This window comes from Aythya fuligula, chromosome 2 (assembly GCF_009819795.1).
Source record: "Aythya fuligula isolate bAytFul2 chromosome 2, bAytFul2.pri, whole genome shotgun sequence".
Taxonomy (NCBI): domain Eukaryota; kingdom Metazoa; phylum Chordata; class Aves; order Anseriformes; family Anatidae; genus Aythya; species Aythya fuligula.
In genome coordinates, this window is record NC_045560.1 from 577880 (window position 1) to 599650 (window position 21771).

At 53.2% G+C, this 21771-nt stretch overlaps 1 protein-coding gene across 1 annotated transcript; it reads right to left on the minus strand.

Annotated features, from left to right (window-relative positions):
- Positions 1–1656: 1656 nt before the first annotated feature.
- LOC116486731 lies at positions 1657–21201 on the minus strand. The gene is made up of 8 exons (XM_032183179.1): positions 21161–21201; positions 20050–20785; positions 19197–19263; positions 17019–17471; positions 8739–9359; positions 6131–6190; positions 5544–5680; positions 1657–2402 (listed from the first exon to the last, which is right to left on the minus strand). Exons 1-8 carry the CDS (start codon positions 21186–21188, stop codon positions 1763–1765), a joined length of 2742 nt encoding a protein of 913 aa, XP_032039070.1. The 5' UTR covers positions 21189–21201; the 3' UTR covers positions 1657–1762.
- Between the last annotated feature and the right edge of the window lie 570 nt (positions 21202–21771).

Genomic DNA, 21771 nt, shown 5'->3' on the forward strand with positions numbered 1-21771 from the left:
AAGTAAAAACAAGAATCACAGGCCCTCTAATCACAAGAGAAGAAAAAAAAAGAAAAAAAAAAAAAAGGAAAAGGATAAATCAATGGCTGGTCAAATAAAATTGTACCTATATGGTATAGAAGTGCGTCATAATAAGGAGAAATGCTAAGCACATGTAGGTAAGTGAACAGTAGAAAGCATCTCTGTTTCAAAATGAGGTGGAAGCTTGAGAAAAACAGGATGAGCAGTGTGTGAATAGTAAAATAAAGATCACAGGTTCTTAAAACAAAAGAAAAAAAAAAAAAAAAAGGAAAAGGGAGAAATTAAAGGGTTGAAAGAAAGAAAAATTGTACACGTATCATATAAAGGAGTGTCGAGTAGCTTGTGAACCTGTAGTACTCAGAGAATGAGGAAACAGGGGAGGCAATGAGGTGTCGGGTAATAGGGAATAAAAGGTTATGATGTGTTTACTATAATGCGCTCCTAACTAGCAGGACGCCTGCCACTGCAATCGTGAACAAAATAGCTTCACAGAACATCCTGTCTGAAGAAAATTATTTGAGATTTTCCTCACAAGAATGCCCACCATTGCAATCGCGATTAAAATAGCTTCATGGAAGGTCCCGTCTAAGAAAATTATTGAGATTTTTATCACACCATCAATAGATAAAAGGGGTTAGGGTGCTTCATCAGGAACACCACCAAGGACCCCCACAGAAAGGAAGGCATGCACAGAAGGGCCTGAAAAGGAGCCATTAAGAATGATGCCGCATGAGCACAAAACTGAGGTAGATTAGAATGAATTTGTATTAGATCGCTGAATAGTCATGAATTTAATGTCTCCATGGAGCCAGGAAGTTGACATCAGCTGTGCTTGATCTGTGGAAACTGCACCGAGCTCTGAGGCCTGAATAAAAGCAATATCTCTCCTGAGTGCATGCGAATTGGCTTATTGCACACCAGGTGAAGGATCATAGAGTCATAGAATGGTTGGGGTTGGGAGGGACCTTAAAGATCATCCAACTCTACCCCCCCTGAAACAGACAAGGCTGCCTCCCCCCAGATGAGGTTGGCCAAGGCCCCATCCAGCCTGGCCTTGATCACCTCCAGGGATGGGGCATCCACAGCTTCTCTTGGCAACATGTGCCTCACCACCGTCTGAGTGAAGAATTTCTTCCTAACATCCAATCTAAATCTCCCCTCTTTCAGTTTAAAACCATTTCCCCTTGTCCTATCATTATCTACACAATTAAAGAGTCCCTCTCCATCCTTTTTATAAGAACCCTTCGAGCACTGAAAGGCCACAATGAGGTCTCCACGGAGCCTTCTTTGGATGGCATCCCTTCCTTCTCTTGTGCTGACTGCACCACTCAGCTTGGTGCCATCTACAAACTTACATCATGACACATTACAATCATGCCTGGCACTTGGTCCTTGTACATCCACGTGTGTGGTGTGAGCAGAGGATGGCAAAACCCTTCTTGCTATGCCAAGCCAAGCCATGTCGTTCCAGCTTCACCCAGCCAAGGTCTCCGGCTTCCCAGCGCAACAGGTGATCACAGAGCAATGCAGAGACAGAGCAGCAGAGAAGAATTACACGTCGCCAGACACCCATTGCACTCTCGCAGCCTGTCAGGAGAGCAATGGCACGGGCCAAGGGACAAGGTAGGTCAGTGACGGGACAGGAGGAAACATCAAGAGAGGAAGGAGAGAGTGATCTTCAGAGCACGGCAGGAAAGGCACAAGAGAGGAAACATCGCCCGTCTGACCAAAGCCTTGTTGGCTAGAGTATAGTACAATACTTTCCAAAAGCCGTCCGTGTGTCTTTCTCCAGCATTTCTCGCGTGTAACACGGAGCATCTTTGTTCTTCTTTACCATCTCATCAATCATTGTAATGAGGTCTGCAACCTGCTGTTCCTTTGTCTGTCCTGTTGCTATGTTGCTGAAAGCAATGTACCTATTTCCACATTTTCCTGCCATCCCCTTGAGGTACATGCTTGTTTCCACGAAATCGCGGATATCATCTGGACTCCCAAGATCTTCTGCTCGGGTGAATAACAGGATCATGTACTTCTGTGCTTCAGTGTGGAAAATCTTTGTCACCCACTCAGCCACTTCCACCTCTTCTTTACTGATGTGGGCCAGTTGCATCACCAGGATGATAGCATGCACCCCTCCATAGAAGTGACGAAGAGCATTTCCAATCAGTTCAGCTATTTCCCTATTGGCTCTGTTGGTGTCAAAAGGGCCAGGAGTGTCAATAACGGCAATTTCTCTTCCACGGAATGAGGCAGTGTCTGAACTGTAGCTCTTGGTCACTGAATATGCTGACACCATAGATTCAAATGCTTTCTTCCCAAGGATGGTGTTCCCTGTCGCACTCTTCCCACTTCCAGTTTTGCCCACGAGCAGGATGTTCAGCCTGCGTCCTGGGGGAACAACCAGAGACACGTGTCTGAACTCCACAGCCCTGTGGTGCCGGGACACCCCCTGCACACCATGCTCCCAGGGGTGAGAAGGAAAGGCTTTTTACTGCAAAAACACAGGAATTAGGGTTAGCGGCCCCAGCAGTGGTCCCCAGGGACCATCAGGAGCAACACAAGTGACCCCAGGGGCGTCTGGATAAGGCTGCCTCAGAGGGCCAGCACCCAGACCTCTTCCAAAGGCAGAAAGAGAAAGTAGAAGTGCATGTGGCAGCTCCCCAGCAGCCTGGGAATGCTCAGAGTGCTCAAACGGCCGGGCTGAAGCACTCCCTTTACAAGAAGTCACATGCTGAACAAGAAACACCCTCTGGATTCTGTGCTGGATTACCGCAGGCCCTTGGCCTGCCCTGCACAGCCCCAGCAGGGCCAGAGCTGGCTCAGGCACACAGATAGCGAGGTTTTGGGGCAGGACTTTGCACCCTGCGCTGTGCCTCCGGCTGTAACCAACGGCTGCTGCCCCATCTGCCCTGAGCCTGGCACAGCACAGCCTAAGGAGTGTGAAGAGGAGAGGCAGCCTCGGGAAATCCTCGAGCCCGTGGCCTCCCCAGTATCAAACTTATACTAACTAATATCTATAAAACATTAATTGGGTGACACAATATGTTCAAAATCCCAGTTGCAGTTGGTGACCATCCAAAGAGTGTATCCCACCAGTTGTGATTTGTGTCTTGTTTTGCTCTTTGCCTTTGTATCATGATGGAGAGTGAATAGAGTGTACGTTGTGTTGTTAGACTTGATCAACTGGCGGGATACCACTGGTGCCAAATATAGAAAATGACACCTGACGATTCTAACATAGTTACAAATACAAAAGTTAGAATGATTTTTGCTAGGGAGAGTTATGTTCTCCTTATCTACTTCTACAAAATCACAAGCAGTTCTTAAACACACACAGCCTTGACCGATATATACAAGCACAGTCTTTTGACTAGTATTTGGATGAATTTCAAAGTGGCAGACACCTTGTTCCGTGTCAAGACATACATCCTGAGCATCAATTGTATTGCTTTCACAAATAAATCCTTGTTGTTCCCGGGTAACACATGATTCTAGATTTACAGACTGCCATCTCCCATTCTCCATCCGTGCCCATGTTCTATGCTCCGAAGGACAGAGCACTGTCTCCTCATGGTTTAATCCTAGTGCAATGATGGGGTGGATAACATAAACTGTGCCATTACGTATAGTAAGCACAAAGGCAGTAGCCGTGTTAACAATGGGATCATAGGTAAAATTTACCAGAGTTCACCAAGATTGGAACTTCTTCTCAAAATCATTAGCATTGTCCCAAACAGTCTTTTGGACTTCAGCTGGAAAAATGCCTTCACTTCTTTCCCTAATGATCAAGGCAGCCATTGCCTGAATCCATAACCGTGCTTGTAAACAACTAAGAGCTAAAGATGTATTATCTTGAACCATACTACGTGCATCTATTATTAGTCTGTGGTCTTGGTTTTCAGCCTTTTCCCATCTCAGTAACACCTTTGAAACTTGCCATTGGCTAGTTCCCAATGCCATTAAGGATGACTGTAAGGGCTGTTTTAGTTTTGTCTCACTGTTGTAGGAAGTACAGCCAAAAACAGCTAATGACTACAGTCTGTGTTAATATAAAATTATACCAGCAATCTGATTTACCTGGGCAGATGCAACCTTCTTGTTGGCCACTTTTGGAAATCGGTTTTACTAAAATCCCCGTTACTTTCTCGTGGGTCGTTCCATTAATCATTCAGCACCCTATTTTAATTTTGTCCCCTACGGTTCTTTGGTGTGTCCATTCTTTCCCTATTTTTTGCCATTCTTATCATGTATATAAAAGGTCACCATTTGTTCACCAAATAACCACAACTGCTAACTTTCCATTAATGCTCTATCTTCTGTTGTTACAGCTTCGGACCAAGGCCGCTAACCATTCTCTATTATCCTAGAGGCACCTTCTTGAATCACAACTACAATTTATAAGCCATAGAAATAAAACAATTCTGTTAACTAGACTCCTGCTGACTATGTTACTAACTACTCCTGACCATAATGTCCTCATTTTACTCGACTGAGCTTTAGTTTCAGTTCACCATTACCTGGCATTACTTTCCAGGGGGTTCTGGAGCTTTCTTCACTTGAGAATGGTGAATCCAGGCACTCCATTCCTTGATCTTAGTTGTGGTGAGGGCTGTAAGGAGCACCTGGTATAGTCCTTCCCACTGTGGCTTCAAAGTTTTCTCTACAAGAGACTTAGTTACCTCTCAGGCTTTGGCAGTCCTAGTGGGGAAAGCCTCTGGCCATCCTGAAAAGGAATCTGTCTGTTAACACCAGTAAATATTGACACCCCCCCCTTTTCTTGAAAGTTCAGAAAGGTCAATTTGCCACTGTTGCCCGGGCCCATGGCCTTTTCCAATTTGACACAGTTTTGGTTTGGGGGCAATTTTGGGTTTAGTCTGGAGACAAAGATCACATTGTTCAGTTATTTGGGTGATGGTAGCATATAAGTTCCTGGCAATATTTTTTTTGTCAATTAGATAGTTATACAAAGCATCTATTCCCCAATGTGTTTTCCGGTGTTCTTTCTTTACCAGTGACCACAGTAAATTGGAGGGAATGACTAGCTTCCCCTTCCCGTCTTTGGTAATAGCCCATCCCTCTTGGTTATATTTTCCCTTCTGACTTTCGATTAATTTTCTATCCTTTTTGTTATATACAAGCTTACCCTCGAGGAGAATTTGCCTGTCTGGAATCAGGGCTCCCTCAGTTGCCACCTCACCTTCTGCTGCTTCTTTTGCCTCTCTGTCCGCCAGATTATTTCCTTCCTCCAATTCTCAGCTCACCTTCTGGTGTGCCTTAATGTACATGATTGCTACCTTTTCAGGCAGCTGAACTGCTTCCAATAATCTCATTATTTAGTCCCTATAGATGTTTATTTTCCAGATTCTATTATGTCTTTGCAAGTGGTAACTGCATACCCAGCATGTCGTTTTCCACTGATGACGTAGCTGCTCCCATATTCCCACATCATCAAAAGGAGTGTCCTTCAGATCTGGACGGCTGGAGTAGGTAGCTTCAATGGTCTCCAGGCAGTCACTGTGTACTGGCTCCCCTTGGTTTCTGCTGATTTCAGGAACCTTTGTGGGGAAAGCCAGTGACCGCCTTCCACTTCCAGCACTGTGGACACTGTGTGAGACACTAGCACAGTTGTCTTCTGTCCCAAGGTGAACTTGCGTGCTTCCTAGATATTTAGCACCACTGCTGCAACAGCTCTGAGGCTTCCCAGCCATCCCTTGGTGGTAGCATCCAACTGCGTAGAAAAATAAGCAACTGCCGTTCGATATGGGCCCAGGTCCTGTGCTAGTGTTCCCAGGGCAATCCCTTGTTTCTCATGGGAGAAAAGGAAGAATGGTTTATTTACATCTGGGAGTCACAGAGCTAGAGCTGACATGGGGGCCTTCTTTAGTTGGTCCTAAGCTTGTGTGGCCTCCTTTGTCCATTGGAGTTCCCTGTTCCCATTTGCAATGAGCACATACAGCGGTTTTACAAGCGATCTGTAATTATAGATCCACAATCTGCACCACCCTGTCATTCCCAAAAAGGTTCGCAGTTCTTTTATTGTCTCAGGTTTTGGGGTTTAACATATCGCTTCTTTACGATCTTGCCTCAAGGTCTCCTGTCCGGCACTAACCTCATAACCCTCATAGATCAACTTAACCACCTGGGCCTTCTGCTTCGATACCCTGTACCCCTGTAGTCCCAGAAAGTTTAGGAGGCTTACTGTCCAGGCCACACATGCTTCTGTCTGGGTGGCTATTAGGAAGTCATCTACGTATTGCAACAGCCTTCCTTCTCCTGATGGGGCTTCCCAGGTCTCCAAGTCCTTTGCAAGTCCGTCTCCGAACAAGGTGGGAGAGTTCTTAAAGCCCTGAGGCAACCTTGTCCATGTGAGCTGTGTTTTGTGCCCACTCCTAGGGCCTTTCCAATCAAATGCAAAGATTTTCTGACTGGCTTCATGGAGAGGGAGGCAAAAGAAGGCATCCTTCAGGTCTAAAATGGTAAACCAAGTTAGCTCTGGTGTTAAGTATGTTAATCAATTATCGGGCTAATTCCTTCTCTATCTTCCTTTTTCAAGGGGTACTGTTGAAGTGCATTTTTCGCCTTCCCTGGTACATTAGATCGTACTCTGGAAAACATTTGACTTAGGATTTCCTCACTAATTTCCTCTTTGGTCTCAATAGCTGTCAATATCAAACTCAACGCTTCCACGTGTCTTTGATCATTTACCTCCAGAATAATCTCCCCATTTTTAAATGAAATGTTTGCTTGTAATCTTTCCAATAAGTCTCTTCCTAGGCGTGACTCCGGAGAGTTGAGCATGTATAGGAACTTGTGAATGCCCCACTGTTTCCCATACTTATATTTCAATGGTTTGCAGAAATATGCTATTCCAGATTGGCCAGTTGCCCTCTTCACTACAATGTAATCATTCCCCACTGATACTAATGCTTTATTTAAAACTGAGTACGTTGCTTGTGCATCTACCATAAGTTCCACCTCTTTTCCCTCCTTCTCCTGCTCCATTTTTATAACCATTGGATCTGCTGGTGTAGATTTCCCGGTCCACTTCTGTCGTCTTTTGCATGTGCGACCTTCGGGTCACTAACACACCCGGTGTGTGCATGCTGCCTGCTGTGTGTGCATGCAGGAAGTGGTTGAATAGCCGAGGGTAAACGCATGCACGCACCCACAAGATGGCTGCGCACCCCATGAGGCAGGGAGCAGCGTTTGGCAGCCCCATACCCCGTGCCAGGGGCAGGGCACATTTCTGCCAGCCCTGCACAGCCCAGGAGCAGGGGCCACAGGGGCAGGGGAGCGTGGCTGGGCCTCGCTGCACCGTGGTGGCAGATGGGGACAGCCCAGGCAAGGGCTGCTCCTCCTCAGCTTGGGAGGGCGTCCCAATGCCTTGGGGAAAGAGGAGCTAGCAGGGAAACTCAGATCGGTCACTGGCAACCCTTGCAGTGCTTTGGGAAACCTGCCAAGCTCGCAGAGGATGTGCACGGCCCCCGGCTGGAGCAGGAGCCTCCCCCCAGAATCGCCGTCAGTTCAGTGCCCTCGTCCGGCACCTGAACCTCCAGCCCTGAGCCAGAGCGGTGTGTGGGGTCTGTCCCAGCCCCTGACTGCGATGCAGGCTGCAGCTGCCTCGTCTCCTGCCCCTTCTTCTGTCAGGGCTCTGCCTCCAGTCCCACCAGCAGCAGGAGAAACTGCTTGAAAACTAAGCACAGATCATCGCGGGAGTTAAATAACTCTGAGGCCAGACTGTTTCTGGAGCAATTACAGGAATTACAGGAAGTAGCGTTAGAGTTGCCCGCAACTCCAGTGCTGCACAGAATCGAAACCAAGCTGGGGGCTGGTGCGGGAGGAGCCGGTGCTGCCCTTGTGGCATGAGCACAGTTCTCCAGGCTGACACCGGCCGTCTCCGCTGTCAGTTCCTGGTGGCTGTGAGCATCCTGCGGGGACAAGGCGAACGCCAGCGCAGGACGTGCAGGAAGGTACGGGCGGGAGGCCAGGGGCTGCGAGGCTCCGTGCCGGCAGGGAGGGCTCCGAGGGTGCCTGGGGACCTGGCACAGGGCAGCGGGGCAGGGAAGTGGCTCTTCCCACTGTCCCCTCCTCTCTCTTTCCCTTCTCCCCACTCCTCGCTCCCCATACTTGGCACAGCACCAGCCCAGGGGAGCCCCTGGGCACCGTGCTCAGCCCCACACGGGGCCCCGGCTGCACGAGTGTCACTGCCCCGAGGGTTCTTGCCACCACCCGAGGGTCCCTGCCGCCTTGCTGCCTTCCCCCGTGCCTGTAATCCTGTGCAGACTGAGGCTAAGACTGAGGAAACAGAGCAGAGGCTCTGTTTCCCCGCAGCACCTCGCAGCTCCAGCTGTTATTTTGAATTTCTGTTCCTTGCTGCTGTCCGTGCACTGCTGTGACTGCACACGCGGCAGTGCGATCCACAGATGCCAGTTTCGCTGCTCTTGCTCTGATGTCCAGGCATGCAGGGGGGACCCAGTCTGTCCCGGTGCCACTGCAGCCAGACCCAGCTGCAGTGCCCCCGAGCCCTTCCCACAGCGGGGGCACACAGAGCCCCGCAGCCTCCAGTGGCCAGCAGTGAGGTTTCGAAACCATCCCCGCTTTTAATGAAAATCCCTTCTGCTGTCAGTGATGCTCCCAGCATCTGGGTGCCTGCTGACGGAGCCCTGGGTGTCTGCTTTTGTCTCCGCAGCGTGACCGTGGCCGTCCGTCGTGAGTACATGCAGCCCGGGGTCGGTGGGGGCTTGGAGATGAGGCTGATCCTGGCCGGGAAGGCTGGTGGGGGGAAAAGCGCCACGGGGAACACCCTCCTCGGGGAATGCGTCTTTGAGTCCAAGCTGTCCAACCAGCCAGTGACCATGAGCTGTGAGAGTGCACAGGGGCACTGGGACGGCGAGGACTTCACGGTGGTTGACACGGCCGACATTTTCAACCCCGAAGGTGCCAGCAGTGAGGTGCACCAAGAAATTATCCAGTGCATCAGGCTGTCCTCCCCGGGCCCCCACGTGCTGCTGCTGGTGACCCAGCTGGGCCGATTCACCCAGGAGGATGAGGAGGCTGCAGAGAGACTGCAGGACATCTTTGGAGCTGATGTTCTGGGGCACACGATTGTCATATTTACCCGTGCGGAAGAGCTGGGGGAGAGATCTCTGCATGACTATGTGTCCTGTACTGACAACAAAGCTCTCCACAAGCTGATCGAGAGATGCAGGAACAGGTACTGTGGCTTCAACAACCGGGCAACTGGAGCCGAACGGGACCACCAGGTCATGGAGCTGATGGGGATGGTCCGCTGCATGGTGCGGGTGAATGGGGACAGGTACTACAGCAATGAGATGTACCTGGAGCCCAATTTAACAGAAGAGAAGGTGGCGTATCACATGGCGAGGTACAGAGCTGGCAGGATAAAGAGGGCGAGATTCAGCTGGAGGCCATCCCGGAGAGTTGTCCTGGCTTGTGCGCTGATTGTCCTCATCATTATTGTGATTACCCTGGGTATCCTTATCGCACGGCTGTGATGAATCCCAGCACCACAGATCCACTGAACGCCTGGGGCTGGAGGCAACTCTGCACCCCGCATGTTCTGTCCCTGCCCAGGCAGGGTCCCCAGCACCAGCTGCCCAGGGCCGTGTCCACTGGGTGTTGGACATCTCCGGGGATGGAGACCCCAGCACCGCTCTGGACAGCCTCAGACACCTGCACAGCAAAAAAAGACTTTCCTGATGTCTCCGCGGGTGTCCTTGTGCCTCCAGCAGTGCCCATACTCTTGTGTCCTGGCTCTGGGCACACCACCAGGTGTTCACACACACAGATGGGACCCCCAAGTCCCAGTGTAATGGAACCAACTCTCCCTTAGAAATGAAAAGGAATTGTCTATTTTTATTGAGCTTCCCTTTAATCAGTTATCATATATGTAGTATAGGACAAGAAATATGTTTAACTTTTAACCTAGGCTCCCTTTGATCAGGGACAGAATGCTCCTTCTGGGAGAAACCAAGGAAAGTTGCTGATAGCAAGTAGCCTGAGGTTGTGCTTCGGTGACATGTGGCCATGGATGGATAAAAGGGGTTAGGGTGCTTCATCGGGGAACACCACCAAGGACTCCCACAGAAAGGAAGGCATGCGCAGAAGTTCCTGAAAAGCAGCCATTAAGAATGATGCTACATGAGCACAAAACTCAGGTAGCTAAGAATGAATTTGTATTAGATCGCTGAATAGTCATGAATTTAATGTCTCCATGGAGCCAGGAAGTTGACATCGGCTGTGCTTGATCTGTGGAAACTGCACCGAGCTCTGAGGCCTGAATAAAAGCAATATCTCTCCTGAGTGCGTGCGAATTGGCTTATTGCACACGGGGTGAAGGATCATAGAGTCATAGAATGGTTAGGGTTGGGAGGGACCTTAAAGATTATCTAACTCCAACCCCCCTGAAACAGGCAAGGCTGCCTCCCCCCAGATGAGGTTGGCCAAGCCCCATCCAGCCTGGCCTTGAACACCTCCAGGGATGGGGCATCCACAGCTTCTCTGGGCAGCCTGTGCCATTGCCTCACTACACCGACAGTGAAGCATTTCCTCCTAATGTGTAGCCTGAAACTATTTTCTTTTAGTTTAAGACCATTCCCCCTTTTCCAGCATAATCCACACAAATAATTTTTTTCTCCATCCTCTTTATTAAACCCCTTTAAGCTCTGAAAGGTTCCAATGAGGTGTTCCCAGAGCCTTCTCTTCCACAGGCTGAACATCCCCATCTCTCTCAGCCTTTCTTCATAGGAGAAAGGATCTACTTTTTTGGTCAGCACCAGCATCTCATTGTCCTTGCTGATCAATTGAACGGGTGCCCATGTCTTCCTGCACATGGAGTGCTCTGAGGCACGGATGTGGGCCCCTGGCAGCCAGCAGGAACGCACAGCCCTGCCCTTGGCCTCACACTTGGTCCTTGTGCATCCATGTGTGTGGCAGGAGAGGAGGATGGCAGAGCCCCCCTTGAGGTGCCAAGCCAAGCCGTGCCATGCCAGCTGCAGGAGCTGAGCAGATCTCTGGGCCTAGTTGTGCCTGCCCTAGTTGTGCCTGCCCCGGCTCCCTTCCCCACAGCCAATGTCCTGAGTTGCCTGGGTGCCACAGGGCAGGGGACACTTGGCTTTCCTCCCCGGCCTGCAGCTCAGTGGGAGCAGCACAGCAGAGGGCAGAGCCATTCCGGCTCTCGGCCTACCCATGCTCTGCACTGGGCACGAGGCCTGAGGCTACTGCTGGCACATGCCCGGAGCTGGACAGGTCCCGAAGTGCAGTGCCATGAGGGCAGGACATCCAGCGGCATCGCTCTGCCAGAGCCCAGGGCCATGCTCTGTGGATGTGGGGCTGCTCCTGAGCTCTCGCTCAAAGGGCAGCTCCCTGGTCTCACATCTGTGCAGGGTGGGTGCCAAAGCCCTGGTACAGGCTGCCATGGTATTGATTTCAGACAACTTCACTGTAGCTGCAATGTAGGCTGTTATAAGTTTCCCCCTTAATTAATTTTCAGAGAGCATTGCATTAATAATAGAAAAGAATTTACTGAGTAAGCAACAGCAAGCAAAACAGCGCTGGGCGGCCGGGGAGTCTCGGCTCCACCAACGGCGCGCACCTTACCCCCGCCAGGGTCCCTTTTTATATCTTGGTAATTCTGGGATTACGCAGCACATCCTGGTATATTCTGCGACTGCGTGCACTGTTGCTAGGGGGTCATCTCTGTCCCTCTGGTGGTCGTGAAGATGAAGGCCATAGTCTTCCTCCGCGTTGTGGTTCAACTTCTTTTTTTTATTTGGTCATGTTGGCCCAGCGTGAGACAGGAAGGCAGGATGTTGATACACTAGTTTAGCAACTTATCAGGAGATGGTTACATGAGCTTTGCAGCAGGGTCTTTGAACAAAAGAGGCAACTGAGATGCAGAAGGAGAGAAGGGGAGGGGGTTCTCACGTTACATTAAGCAAAAGAATTTTCATAGTTTCTAGCCAAGTATTATACATCTTACTTCAGCAGGGAGCTTTTGCAACTCCTGCTCCTCAAACGGAACTCCTTGTTTTATAATACAAAAGACAATGAACAAACATTTATTGTGTATTACATAGGCTAGTATTAAGATGGTAAATAACAAAGTCTGCCAGGTGCAGATAGGAAAGCAACCCCTTCCTCCCCCTCAGGGAGGAACTGCAAGTCCTGAAGTCAGAACAAGGGGTGTCCGGGAGGCGTTGGACCTGGCTGAGCAAAAGCTTATCAGTAAACAATGCACACATACTGGTTATGTACTGAGCATGAAACCAAACTGCCAAGTTAATGTACAACTCATGGATGTGAAGCATGTACCAGTTACTCACTTTGTAATTACAAATCATCATGAAAAAGATTTCAGGTTTTGATCTTTTAAAGGGATGGCCCCTGCCAAGTTGTGTTTGAACATCACCCCAATCCCAGTCTAATTAGAGGAACTCCCCTTAAAAGGGTGCGGGAAGCAGGAACAGCAGCAGGAACCGCAGCTGCAGGTCTAACTTGTGAATAGTGACATAAACATTGAATCAGTGAAATAAACAGTGTGAATAGACAAAAGGATCAAAAGCAATGTGTGCAACCTAGAAAGACCATTTAATTTATTATCAGTTTAGCAGCACAGAATGGAGTAAATGATTCTGACTATGGAAAGCTTTAGTTGAGAAAGAAATAGACCTGAGAAAGAAATAGCATGTGGCTACGCTTACTGACGGGGCGAAAAGAGGCTGGAGAGCAGCCCCACAGAAAGGGACCTGGGGGTTCTGGTGCACTGCAAGTTGAACGTGAGTTAAGAGTGTGCCCTGGCAGCCAGGAGGGCCAACTGCACCCTGGGGTGCATCAAGCATGGCGTTGTTCACCAGTTGAGGGAAGTGTGTGCAGTTCTTCTAGAATACTAGAAGGCAAGGGTACTTGTGAAAGCTGGGCAACATTAAAAGAGCACTTCTTCCAGGCTCAGGATCGGTGCATCCCTAAGAGTAGGAAACTGGGGGAGAGGGGCAGGAAACCTACGTGGATGAGCAAGGAGCTCATTGACAAGATCCAAAGGAAGAGGAAGGTCTATGAAATGTGGAAAAAGGGCCTGTCCTCTTGGGAGGAGTATAGAAGTGTTGTCAGGGCCTGCAGAGATGCGACAAGGAAGGCCAAAGCCCACCTAGAGATGAAGCTTGCAAAAGAGATAAAGGATACGAAGAAGTTGTTTGTTTGTTTGTTTGTTTGTTTGTTTAAAGTATGTAAACAGTAAAAGGAAGACTAGATCCTGGAGAACAGGAGAGGTGCCTGAACACTGGAAGACAACCAACGTCACTCCGGTCTTCAAGAGGGGCACGAAGGAGGGTCCGTGAATCACAGAATCACAGAACTGTAGGGGTTGGAAGGGACCTCGAAAGATCATCAGGTCCAACCCTCCTGCCAAAGCAGGTTCCTCAGAGCAGGCTGCCCAGGTGGGCGTCCAAACGGGCCTTGAATGTCTTCAGAGAAGGAAACTCCACAACCTCCCTGGGCAGCCTGTTCCAATGCTCCGTCACCCTTACCATGAAGAAGTTCTTTCACATGTCAGTACGGAATGTCCTGTGCTGTAACTTGCAGCCATAGCCCCTTGTCCTATCCACACAAACCACTGAGAAGAGGTTGGCTACATCCTTCTGTCCCCCACCCCTCAGATACTTATATACATTGAGGAGATCCACTCTCAGTCTTCTCTTCTCCAGGCTGAACAGCCCCAGGTATCTCAGCCTCTCCTCACAGGGAAGATGCTCCAGGCCCCGTATCATCTTTGTGGCCCTCCGCTGGACTCTTCCCAGGAGATCCCTGTCTTTCTTCTACCGGGGAGCCCAGAACTGGACACAGTACTCCAGGTGAGGCCTGACCAGGGCAGAGGAGAGGGGGAGGATCACCTCCCTTGACCTGCTGGCCACACTCCTTTTAATGCACGCTAGGATCCCATCAGCTCTCTTGGCCACCAGGGCAGAGTGCTGGCTCAGTCAACCTGTCGTCCACCAGGACCCCCAGGTCCTTCTCCTCAGAGCTCCTCTCCAGCAGGTCATCCCCCAGCCTGTACTGATACTTCGGGTTGTTTCTTCCCAGGTGCAGGACTCTACACTTGCTCTTCTTAAATCTCATTTGGTTTCTAAACTACTGGTGAAACTACAGGCCAGTCAGTCTCACCTCTGTCCCTGGAAAGGTGTTGGAGCAGCTTGTTCTGGATGCCATCTCCAAGCAATTGGAAGAGAAGAAGTAGAGGAGTGGTCAGCATGAATTCATCAAGGGGAAGTCATGCTCGACCAATCTCGTTGCCTTCTATGATGGCATCACCAGCTGGGTAGATGGGGGGAGAGCAGTGGATGTCATCTACCTTGACTTTAGCAAGGCTTTCGATACTGTCTCCCATGACATCCTGATAGCAAAGCTGAGAAAGTTTGGGATAGAGGAGTGGACAGTAAGGTGGGTTGAGAACTGGCTGACCGGCCGAGCTCAGAGGGTGGTGATCGGAGGAGCAGAGTCCGGCTGGAGGCCTGTGGCTCCCCAGTAGAAGAAAGACAGGGATCTCCTGGGAAGAGTCCAGCGGAGGGCCACAAAAACGGCCCTTGCTGTGGGATTGCATGGAATTCCCACCCTTGCACCCCTCTGTGCCTGCAGGAGGGGACCCTGCTCTGCCAGCGCTCAAGAAGCATTTCCAAGTGCTCCTCTTCCTCATCGTAGCACACGAGCCTCAACGCTGGTTGAACTGGGAGCAGGAGGAAGGCAGAGACATTCAGCCTGGTGAGGACGGGGTGGGCAGGGATGGCGAGAAAGGGCTTTGTAATCAGCAAAACCGTCCTGAAGAGGGGCTGCCCAAAGCCTGTGCAGGCGCGCAGAGGTGTGGTGTGTGCACAGCTCCAGCCCTTTTCAGGAAATCAGCCAGGGCAGAGGTAGTTGGGAGCCGAACGCAGGTTACCTTTGCTTCCCCTTTCTCTGAGATTCACTCTCTGCACTGCCCGGAGCTCAGCACATTTACGGGAAAAGCCTGTCTGGGGGACCTGCAGCCCCGGGCTCGCAGCCCCAGTGTGTTTGCAGGCGGGGCAGGCGCTCCGTGGCTCAGAGGCATCCACAGAGTGAGCAGCAAACCCGCTGCTCGCACAGCCACCTGCGGAAGGGCCCTGTGTCCTTCAGCCCGTGTCCTTCCCCTCCTCTCTGCAGCCTGCACACTCCAGAGCTCTGCCACACTGGCCTTTCCTGTAAATGCGCTGAGCTCCCACCGCCCTATTCCAGGGAGAGGGACTAAAAGCACCACGCTGAGCAAATTCCAGGGTGCTGCTGCTGCCCCAAGCACGAGCGGCGTGGAGCAGCCCCACGCCCTGAGACTGGATGGAGTTGCTAAGCCACTGCCCATCATAGTTGAGAAGTCGTGGCCGTCCGGTGACCTTCCCACTAAGTGGAAGAGGGGAAAGAAAACCCGCATTTTTAAAGAGGAAAAAGGAAGACCTGGTTAACCACAGGCCAGTCAGTCTCACCTCTATGCCTGCCAAGATCATGGAGCAGATCTGGCATATCATGCCTGACAAATCTGGTGGCCTCCCATGACAGGGTTGCAGCACTGATGACTGGGGAAGAGCAACTGACATCATCTGCCTGGACTTGTGCAAAGCATTTGACACTGTGCCCCCACACTGGAGGGAAGGGATGCCATCCCGAGGGATCTGGACAGGCTTGAGAAGTGGGCCTGTACGGGCCTCATGAGGTTCAACGAGGCCAAGTGCAAGGTCCTTAATCTGGGCTGAGGAAATTCCAAGCACAAATACAAATAAAAAAGAAAATAGCTTTAGGCTAGACATTAGGAGGAAACGCTTCACTGTCAGTGTAGTGAGGCACTGGCACAGGCTGCCCAGAGAAGCTGTGGATGCCCCATCCCTGGAGGTGTTCAAGGCCAGGCTGGATGGGGCTTGGCCAACCTCATCTGGGGGGAGGCAGCCTTGCCTGTTTCAGGGGGGTTGGAGTTAGATAATCTTTAAGGTCCCTCCCAACCCCAACCATTCTATGACTCTATGATCCTTTACCCGGTGTGCAATAAGCCAATTCGCACGCACTCAGGAGAGATATTGCTTTTATTCAGGCCTCAGAGCTCGGTGCAGTTTCCACATATCAAGCACAGCCGATGTCGACTTCCTGGCTCCATGGAGACATTAAATTCATGACTATTCAGCGATCTAATACAAATTCATTCTTAGCTACCTGAGTTTTGTGCTCATGTAGCAACATTCTTAATGGCTGCTTTTCAGGAACTTCTGCGCATGCCTTCCTTTCTGTGGGGGTCCTTGGTGGTGTTCCCCAATGAAGCACCTTAACCCCTTTTATCCATCAATGGCCACATGTCACCGAAGCACAACCTCAGGCTACTTGCTATTGGCAACTTTCCTTGGTTTCTCCCAGAAAGAGCATTCTGTCCCTGAACAAAGGGAGCCTATGTTACAAGTTAAACATATTTCTTGTCCTATACTACATATATGATAACTGATTAAAGGGAAGCTCAATAAAAATAGACAATTCCTTTTCATTTCTAAGGGAGAGTTGGTTCCATTACACTGGGACTTGGGGGTCCTGTCTGTGTGTGTGAACGCCTGGTGGGGTGCCCAGAGCCAGGACACAAGAGTATGGGCACTGCTGGAGGCACAAGGACGCCCGCTGAGACATCAGGAAAGTCTTTTTTTGCTGTGCGGGTGTCTGAGCACTGGCACAGGCTGCCCAGAGCGGTGCTGGGGTCTCCATCCCTGGAGATTTCCAACACCCAGTGGACACGGTCCTGGGCAGCCGGCGCTGGGGACCCTGCCTGGGCAGGGACAGAACACGCGGGGTGCAGAGTTGCCTCCAACCCCAGGCGTTCAGTGGCTCTGTGGTGCTGGGATTCATCACAGCCATGCAATAAGGATACCCAGGGTAATCACAATAATGAGGATAATAAGCACAAAAGCCAGGAGAGCTGTCCTTCAGCAGGATCACTCCTTCTTCACCCTGTCTGCTCTGTACCTCCACATGTGATACTCCACCTGCTCTTCTGTTAAATTGGGCTCCAGGTACATCTCATTGCTGTAGTACCTGTTCCCATTCGCCTGCACCATGCAGCGGACCATTCCCATCAGCTCCATGACCTGGTGGTCCCGTTCGGCTCCAGTTGCCCGGTTGTTGAAGCCGCAGTACCTGTTCCCGCATCTCTCGATCAGCTTGTGGAGAGCTTTGTTGTCAGTACAGGACACATAGTCATGCAGAGATCTCTCCCCCAGCTCTTCCGCACGGGTAAATATGACAATCGTGTGCCCCAGAACACCAGCTCCAAAGATGTCCTGCAGTCTCTCTGCAGCCTCCTCATCCTCCTGGGTGAATGGGCCCAGCTGGGTCACCAGCAGCAGAACGTGGGGGCCCGGGGAGGACAGGCTGATGCACTTGGCACACCTCACTGCTGTCACCTTCGGGGTTAAAAATGTCGGCCGTGTCAACCACCGTGAAGTCCTCGCCGCCCCAGTGCCCCTGTGCACTCGCACAGCTCATGGTCACTGGCTGGGTGGACAGCTTGGACTCAAAGACACGCTTCCCGAGGAGGGTGTTCCCCGTGGTGCTTTTCCCCTCGCCAGCCTTCCCGGCCAGGATCAGCCTCATCTCCTAGCCCCCGCCGACCCCGGGCAGCACGTGGACACGATGGAATGACACGGCCTGGCTGTAGAGACAAAGCAGACACCCAGGGCTCCGTCAGCAGGCTCCCAGATGCTGGGAGCATCACTGACAGCAGAAGGGATTTTCATTAAAAGCGGGGATGGTTCTGAAGCCTCGCTGCTGGCCACTGGAGGCTGTGGGGCTCTGTGTGCCCCCGCTGAGGGAAGGGGTTGGGGGCTGCAGCTGGGTCAGGCTGCAGTGGCACCGGGACAAATGGGGTTGGAAAGCAGCAGAAAAAAGTAAAAAGCAAAATAAAAGCCAGAACTGCGAGGTGCTGCGGGGAAACAGAGCAGCAAGGCAGACTCAATGTGTGAAGGATCATGGCGGGGGAAGGAAGCGTGGTGACAGGGACCCTTGGGTGGTGGCAGGGACCCTCGGGGCTGTGACACCCGTGCAGCCGAGGCCCCACGTGGGGCTGAGCATGGTGCCCAGGGACGCCCCTGGGCTGGGGCTGTGCCCATGCCGATCATGGGGAGGGAGGAGTGGGGAGAAGGGAAAGAAAGAGGAGGGGACAGCGGGAAGAGCCACTTCCCACTGCCCTGCGCCAGGTCCCTAGGCCCCCTCGTAGCCCTCCCCGCCGGCACAGAGCCTCGCAACCCCTGGCCTCCCGCCCGTACCTTCCTGCACGTCCTGCGCTGGTGTTCGCCTTGTCCCCGCGGGACGCTCACAGCCACCAGGAAGTGACAGCAGAGACGGCCGGTGTCAGCCTGGAGACTGTGCTCATGCCACAAGGGCAGCACCGGCTCCTCCCGCACCAGCCCCCAGCTTGGTTTCAATTCTGTGCAGCACTGGAGGTGCAGGCAACTCTAACGCTACTTCCTGTAATTCCTGTAATTCCTCCAGAAACAATCCAGCCTCAGAGTTATTTAACTCCCGCGATGACCTATGCTTAGTTTTCAAGCAGTTTCTCCTGCTGCTGGTGGGACTGTAGGCAGAGCCCTGACAGAAGAAGGGGCAGGAGACGAGGCAGCTGCAGCCTGCACTGCGGTCAGGGGCTGGGACGGACCCTGCACGCCTCTTAAGTGTTGCAAAGGTTGCAAGTGGCAAATTTCCCTGCCAGTACCTTGTACTTCTTTCTCCCCACACTCATGCTGCTCCCTGGCTCCGCAGGCACCTCCGGAGCTGGCAGTGAGAGCTCCGACCCCTGCTCCCACCCCCCCGGGGGCTCCCCGCCACGGGTCAGCGATCACAGCAAAGCATGAAACTGCAGAGAAGCGCAGAGCAGCCCGTGTTCCTGAAGGCAGGGAGGTGCACATGAGAAATGGAGCCTGTGCCTGTGTGCAGCTCCACAGCACGTGAGCCTGGGGTCAGGGCACCTGCAGTGGGACGGCATCTCATCCTGTGTCACGGCACGTCCCTGTCAAAGCTCCTGGTGGTTTCAGATGCTCAGAACTGCTGCCACCAGGGCTATTTCTGCTGTCACATACGTGTGATCAACCTGTCCCACCTGCCCCTAGGATGCTCTTTGCCTTGGGTCCTACCTCGGTGACGTGGATCCCCTGGAACCTGTGCATGTGGCTTCGATCCCCTGAGAAACAGCAGCAGCACCTGAGGGGCAGCAGGAAGAAGGGCTGGGTCCCTTGGTGTCCCTGCCAGTGTCCCTCGGTGTCCCTACTGGCCCATCACCCTGTGCCCCTTGTCCTTCACCCCTCCACTCCCGTGCCAGGCCAAGGTGGCTCCCCAAATCCCATGCCAGCCTGCGGGGACATGAGGTGATCTCAGCCTATGGCAGTGAGGGGAATGTGACCAGTTCTGTCCTCAACCTGCTGCCACCAGAGCTGCTCAGGGATGGGTCCCCTCTGCTGGGTGCTGCTCCCCTCTTCCTGGCTGCTCTGCGCTCTCCTTGCAGCACCCAGGACTGCCCCACGGCTCGATGCAGGGGACAAGGGCATTTCCTGGGAGCCACCGCCTGGCTCTGGCCCTGCGTGTCCCCAGGTCCGCAGCCGTCCCTGCAATGCCCTGGGCACATCCCTGGCATCGAGCTGGAGACACAGCAGAAACCGCTCAGCAGCCACAAGCTTTGTGCTGCAGTTTTGTGCCGAGAGGCACAGCCCATATGGGGACTGCGGTGCTGTTAGAGGGGGAATCGGCTGCTTGCCATGTTGTTAAGCAACACTGTGCAATTACTTGAGAGAAGTAGTACAGCACAGTGTATTCTAGTTCTACTCTTGCTTCTAGCGCAAGAAGCGGTTGTACAGACGGACAACTGCCCCCCAACCATGGAGGAACGCCTGCTGCAGAAAGCGCACAATGCGCGGGTTTGCTGCCACAATGAAGCAGCAGCAGCAGCACAGACACCGCATGTATCGCATGCACCACAGCCCCTGCACACACCGTCTGAGCAACCCCAGGACGCCGTCTCCCTGCAGCTGCTGCTCCACTTGCTTCGCGAGGCACTCGCACTTCTCTTCGAAATCCACGTCGCTACGGCTGAGGAGCCGCGTGGCCTGGGAGTAGAGCTTGCTCGTGTAAGGGGTGCTCTGGTTCTCCTCCAGCACCTGCTGCACCAGCACCATCAGCTCCTCGACCTGGGCTTCGCGCTCGGCTCTGGCCGCCCGGTTGCTGAAGGCGCAGCACCGTCCCCCGCAGGCCTGCAGCAGCGCCCGCAGGGTGGCGTTGCTGGGGTGTGCCACGTAGTGCTGCAGGGAGCCGCCCCCCAGGTCCTCCTTGCGGGTGAAGAGGACGATGGTGTGCCTCGCAGCCTCGCGCCCCAGCACCCGCCACACTTGCTGGGTGGCCTTCTCGTCCTCCTGCGTAAAGCGGCCCAGCTGGGTCACCAGCACCAGCACGTGCGGCCCCGGCGCCGACAGCAGCAGGCAGCGGGCGAGCTCGTAGCAGGACCGGGCGCTGTGCTCCGGTGAGTCAAACATGTTGGGGGTGTCGGTGACCACCACCTTATGGCCCCGCCAGAGCCGGCTCTCCTGGGCACACGTCCGTGTTATCGCCTGTGGCGCCAGGTGCGACTCGAAGGCCGCCCGCCCCAGGATGGTGTTCCCCGTTGCGCTTTTCCCTGCACCGGTCTTCCCGACGAGTACCAGGCGCAGCTCCATGTGCTCCTGGGTCCCCTGGCCTGCTGGCATCAGTGAGGGGAAAGGCTCAGTGAAAGAGCAGCAGTGTGTAAAGCACTGCCTGGGGTGGGTCATGCATGGAAACAGCCTGGCACAGGGGCACAGAGCTGCCTGTGCCACCCCGGGGCTGCCTGTGCCACCCCAGGGATACCCGTGACACCCCAGGGATACCCGCACCATCCCAGGGATGCCTGTCCCCTCTCCACGTGCACGGCACTGCTTGGCACATGCCTGCTCTGTCCCCAAACCCAACCCCTCCCAGCAGGGAGATTGCCAGGAGAGCCCGGTCCCTGCGGTGCCTGCGGTGGCACGAGGACACCGATCCCCCCTGTGAGGGGGCTCTGGGGCAGGGCAGTGCCCGGCCCTTGCACCCTTACCGTGATCCTCCCAGGAGCCGCTCGCCATCGTGCTCTGCCGCAGTGTCAGTGCAGGAAGGGTGATGCCAGAGCCGGGTCACAGGCTGCAGGGGGACAGAGAGCAAACACACGTGCAGGGTGAAGGCTTTACCGCCGGGCTTGGGGGATAAGGGCGCTGGCAGGCTGTGACAAAGCCCTTGAGAAGGCCGAGCCTGCAGCGCCAGCCCAGCCAGCAGCAGGCTTAGCCATGCACCATTCGCCTGTAGGAGAGCAACGCTGGCTGCTCCCGATCCCTGCGTTCAGAAGCAGCCCCCCAGGGACCTGCTGCACGGTTTCTGCGCTGCTGAGCTGTGACTCTGGAGCCGCGCAGCGCACTGGGGAGCAAACCCGGTGAGCACCAAGCCCCTGCAACCTACCCACGGCTCCGGGTGCAGCAGTGTCCCTGGGCAGGAGGTGCCTGTGCCCGGCCCCAGCTTTTAGTTTGGGGCTGCGGGGGCGGGAGCTGAGTGCAGCAGGGCCGGGCACAAGGTTCACGGGGCGGGGGCTCTGCAAGGACAGCCCAGAAACACTGGTGGGAGGCACGGAGCTGTGAGGGGCGGTTTGCTGCATGTTCTGCGGGGCACACCCAGCCC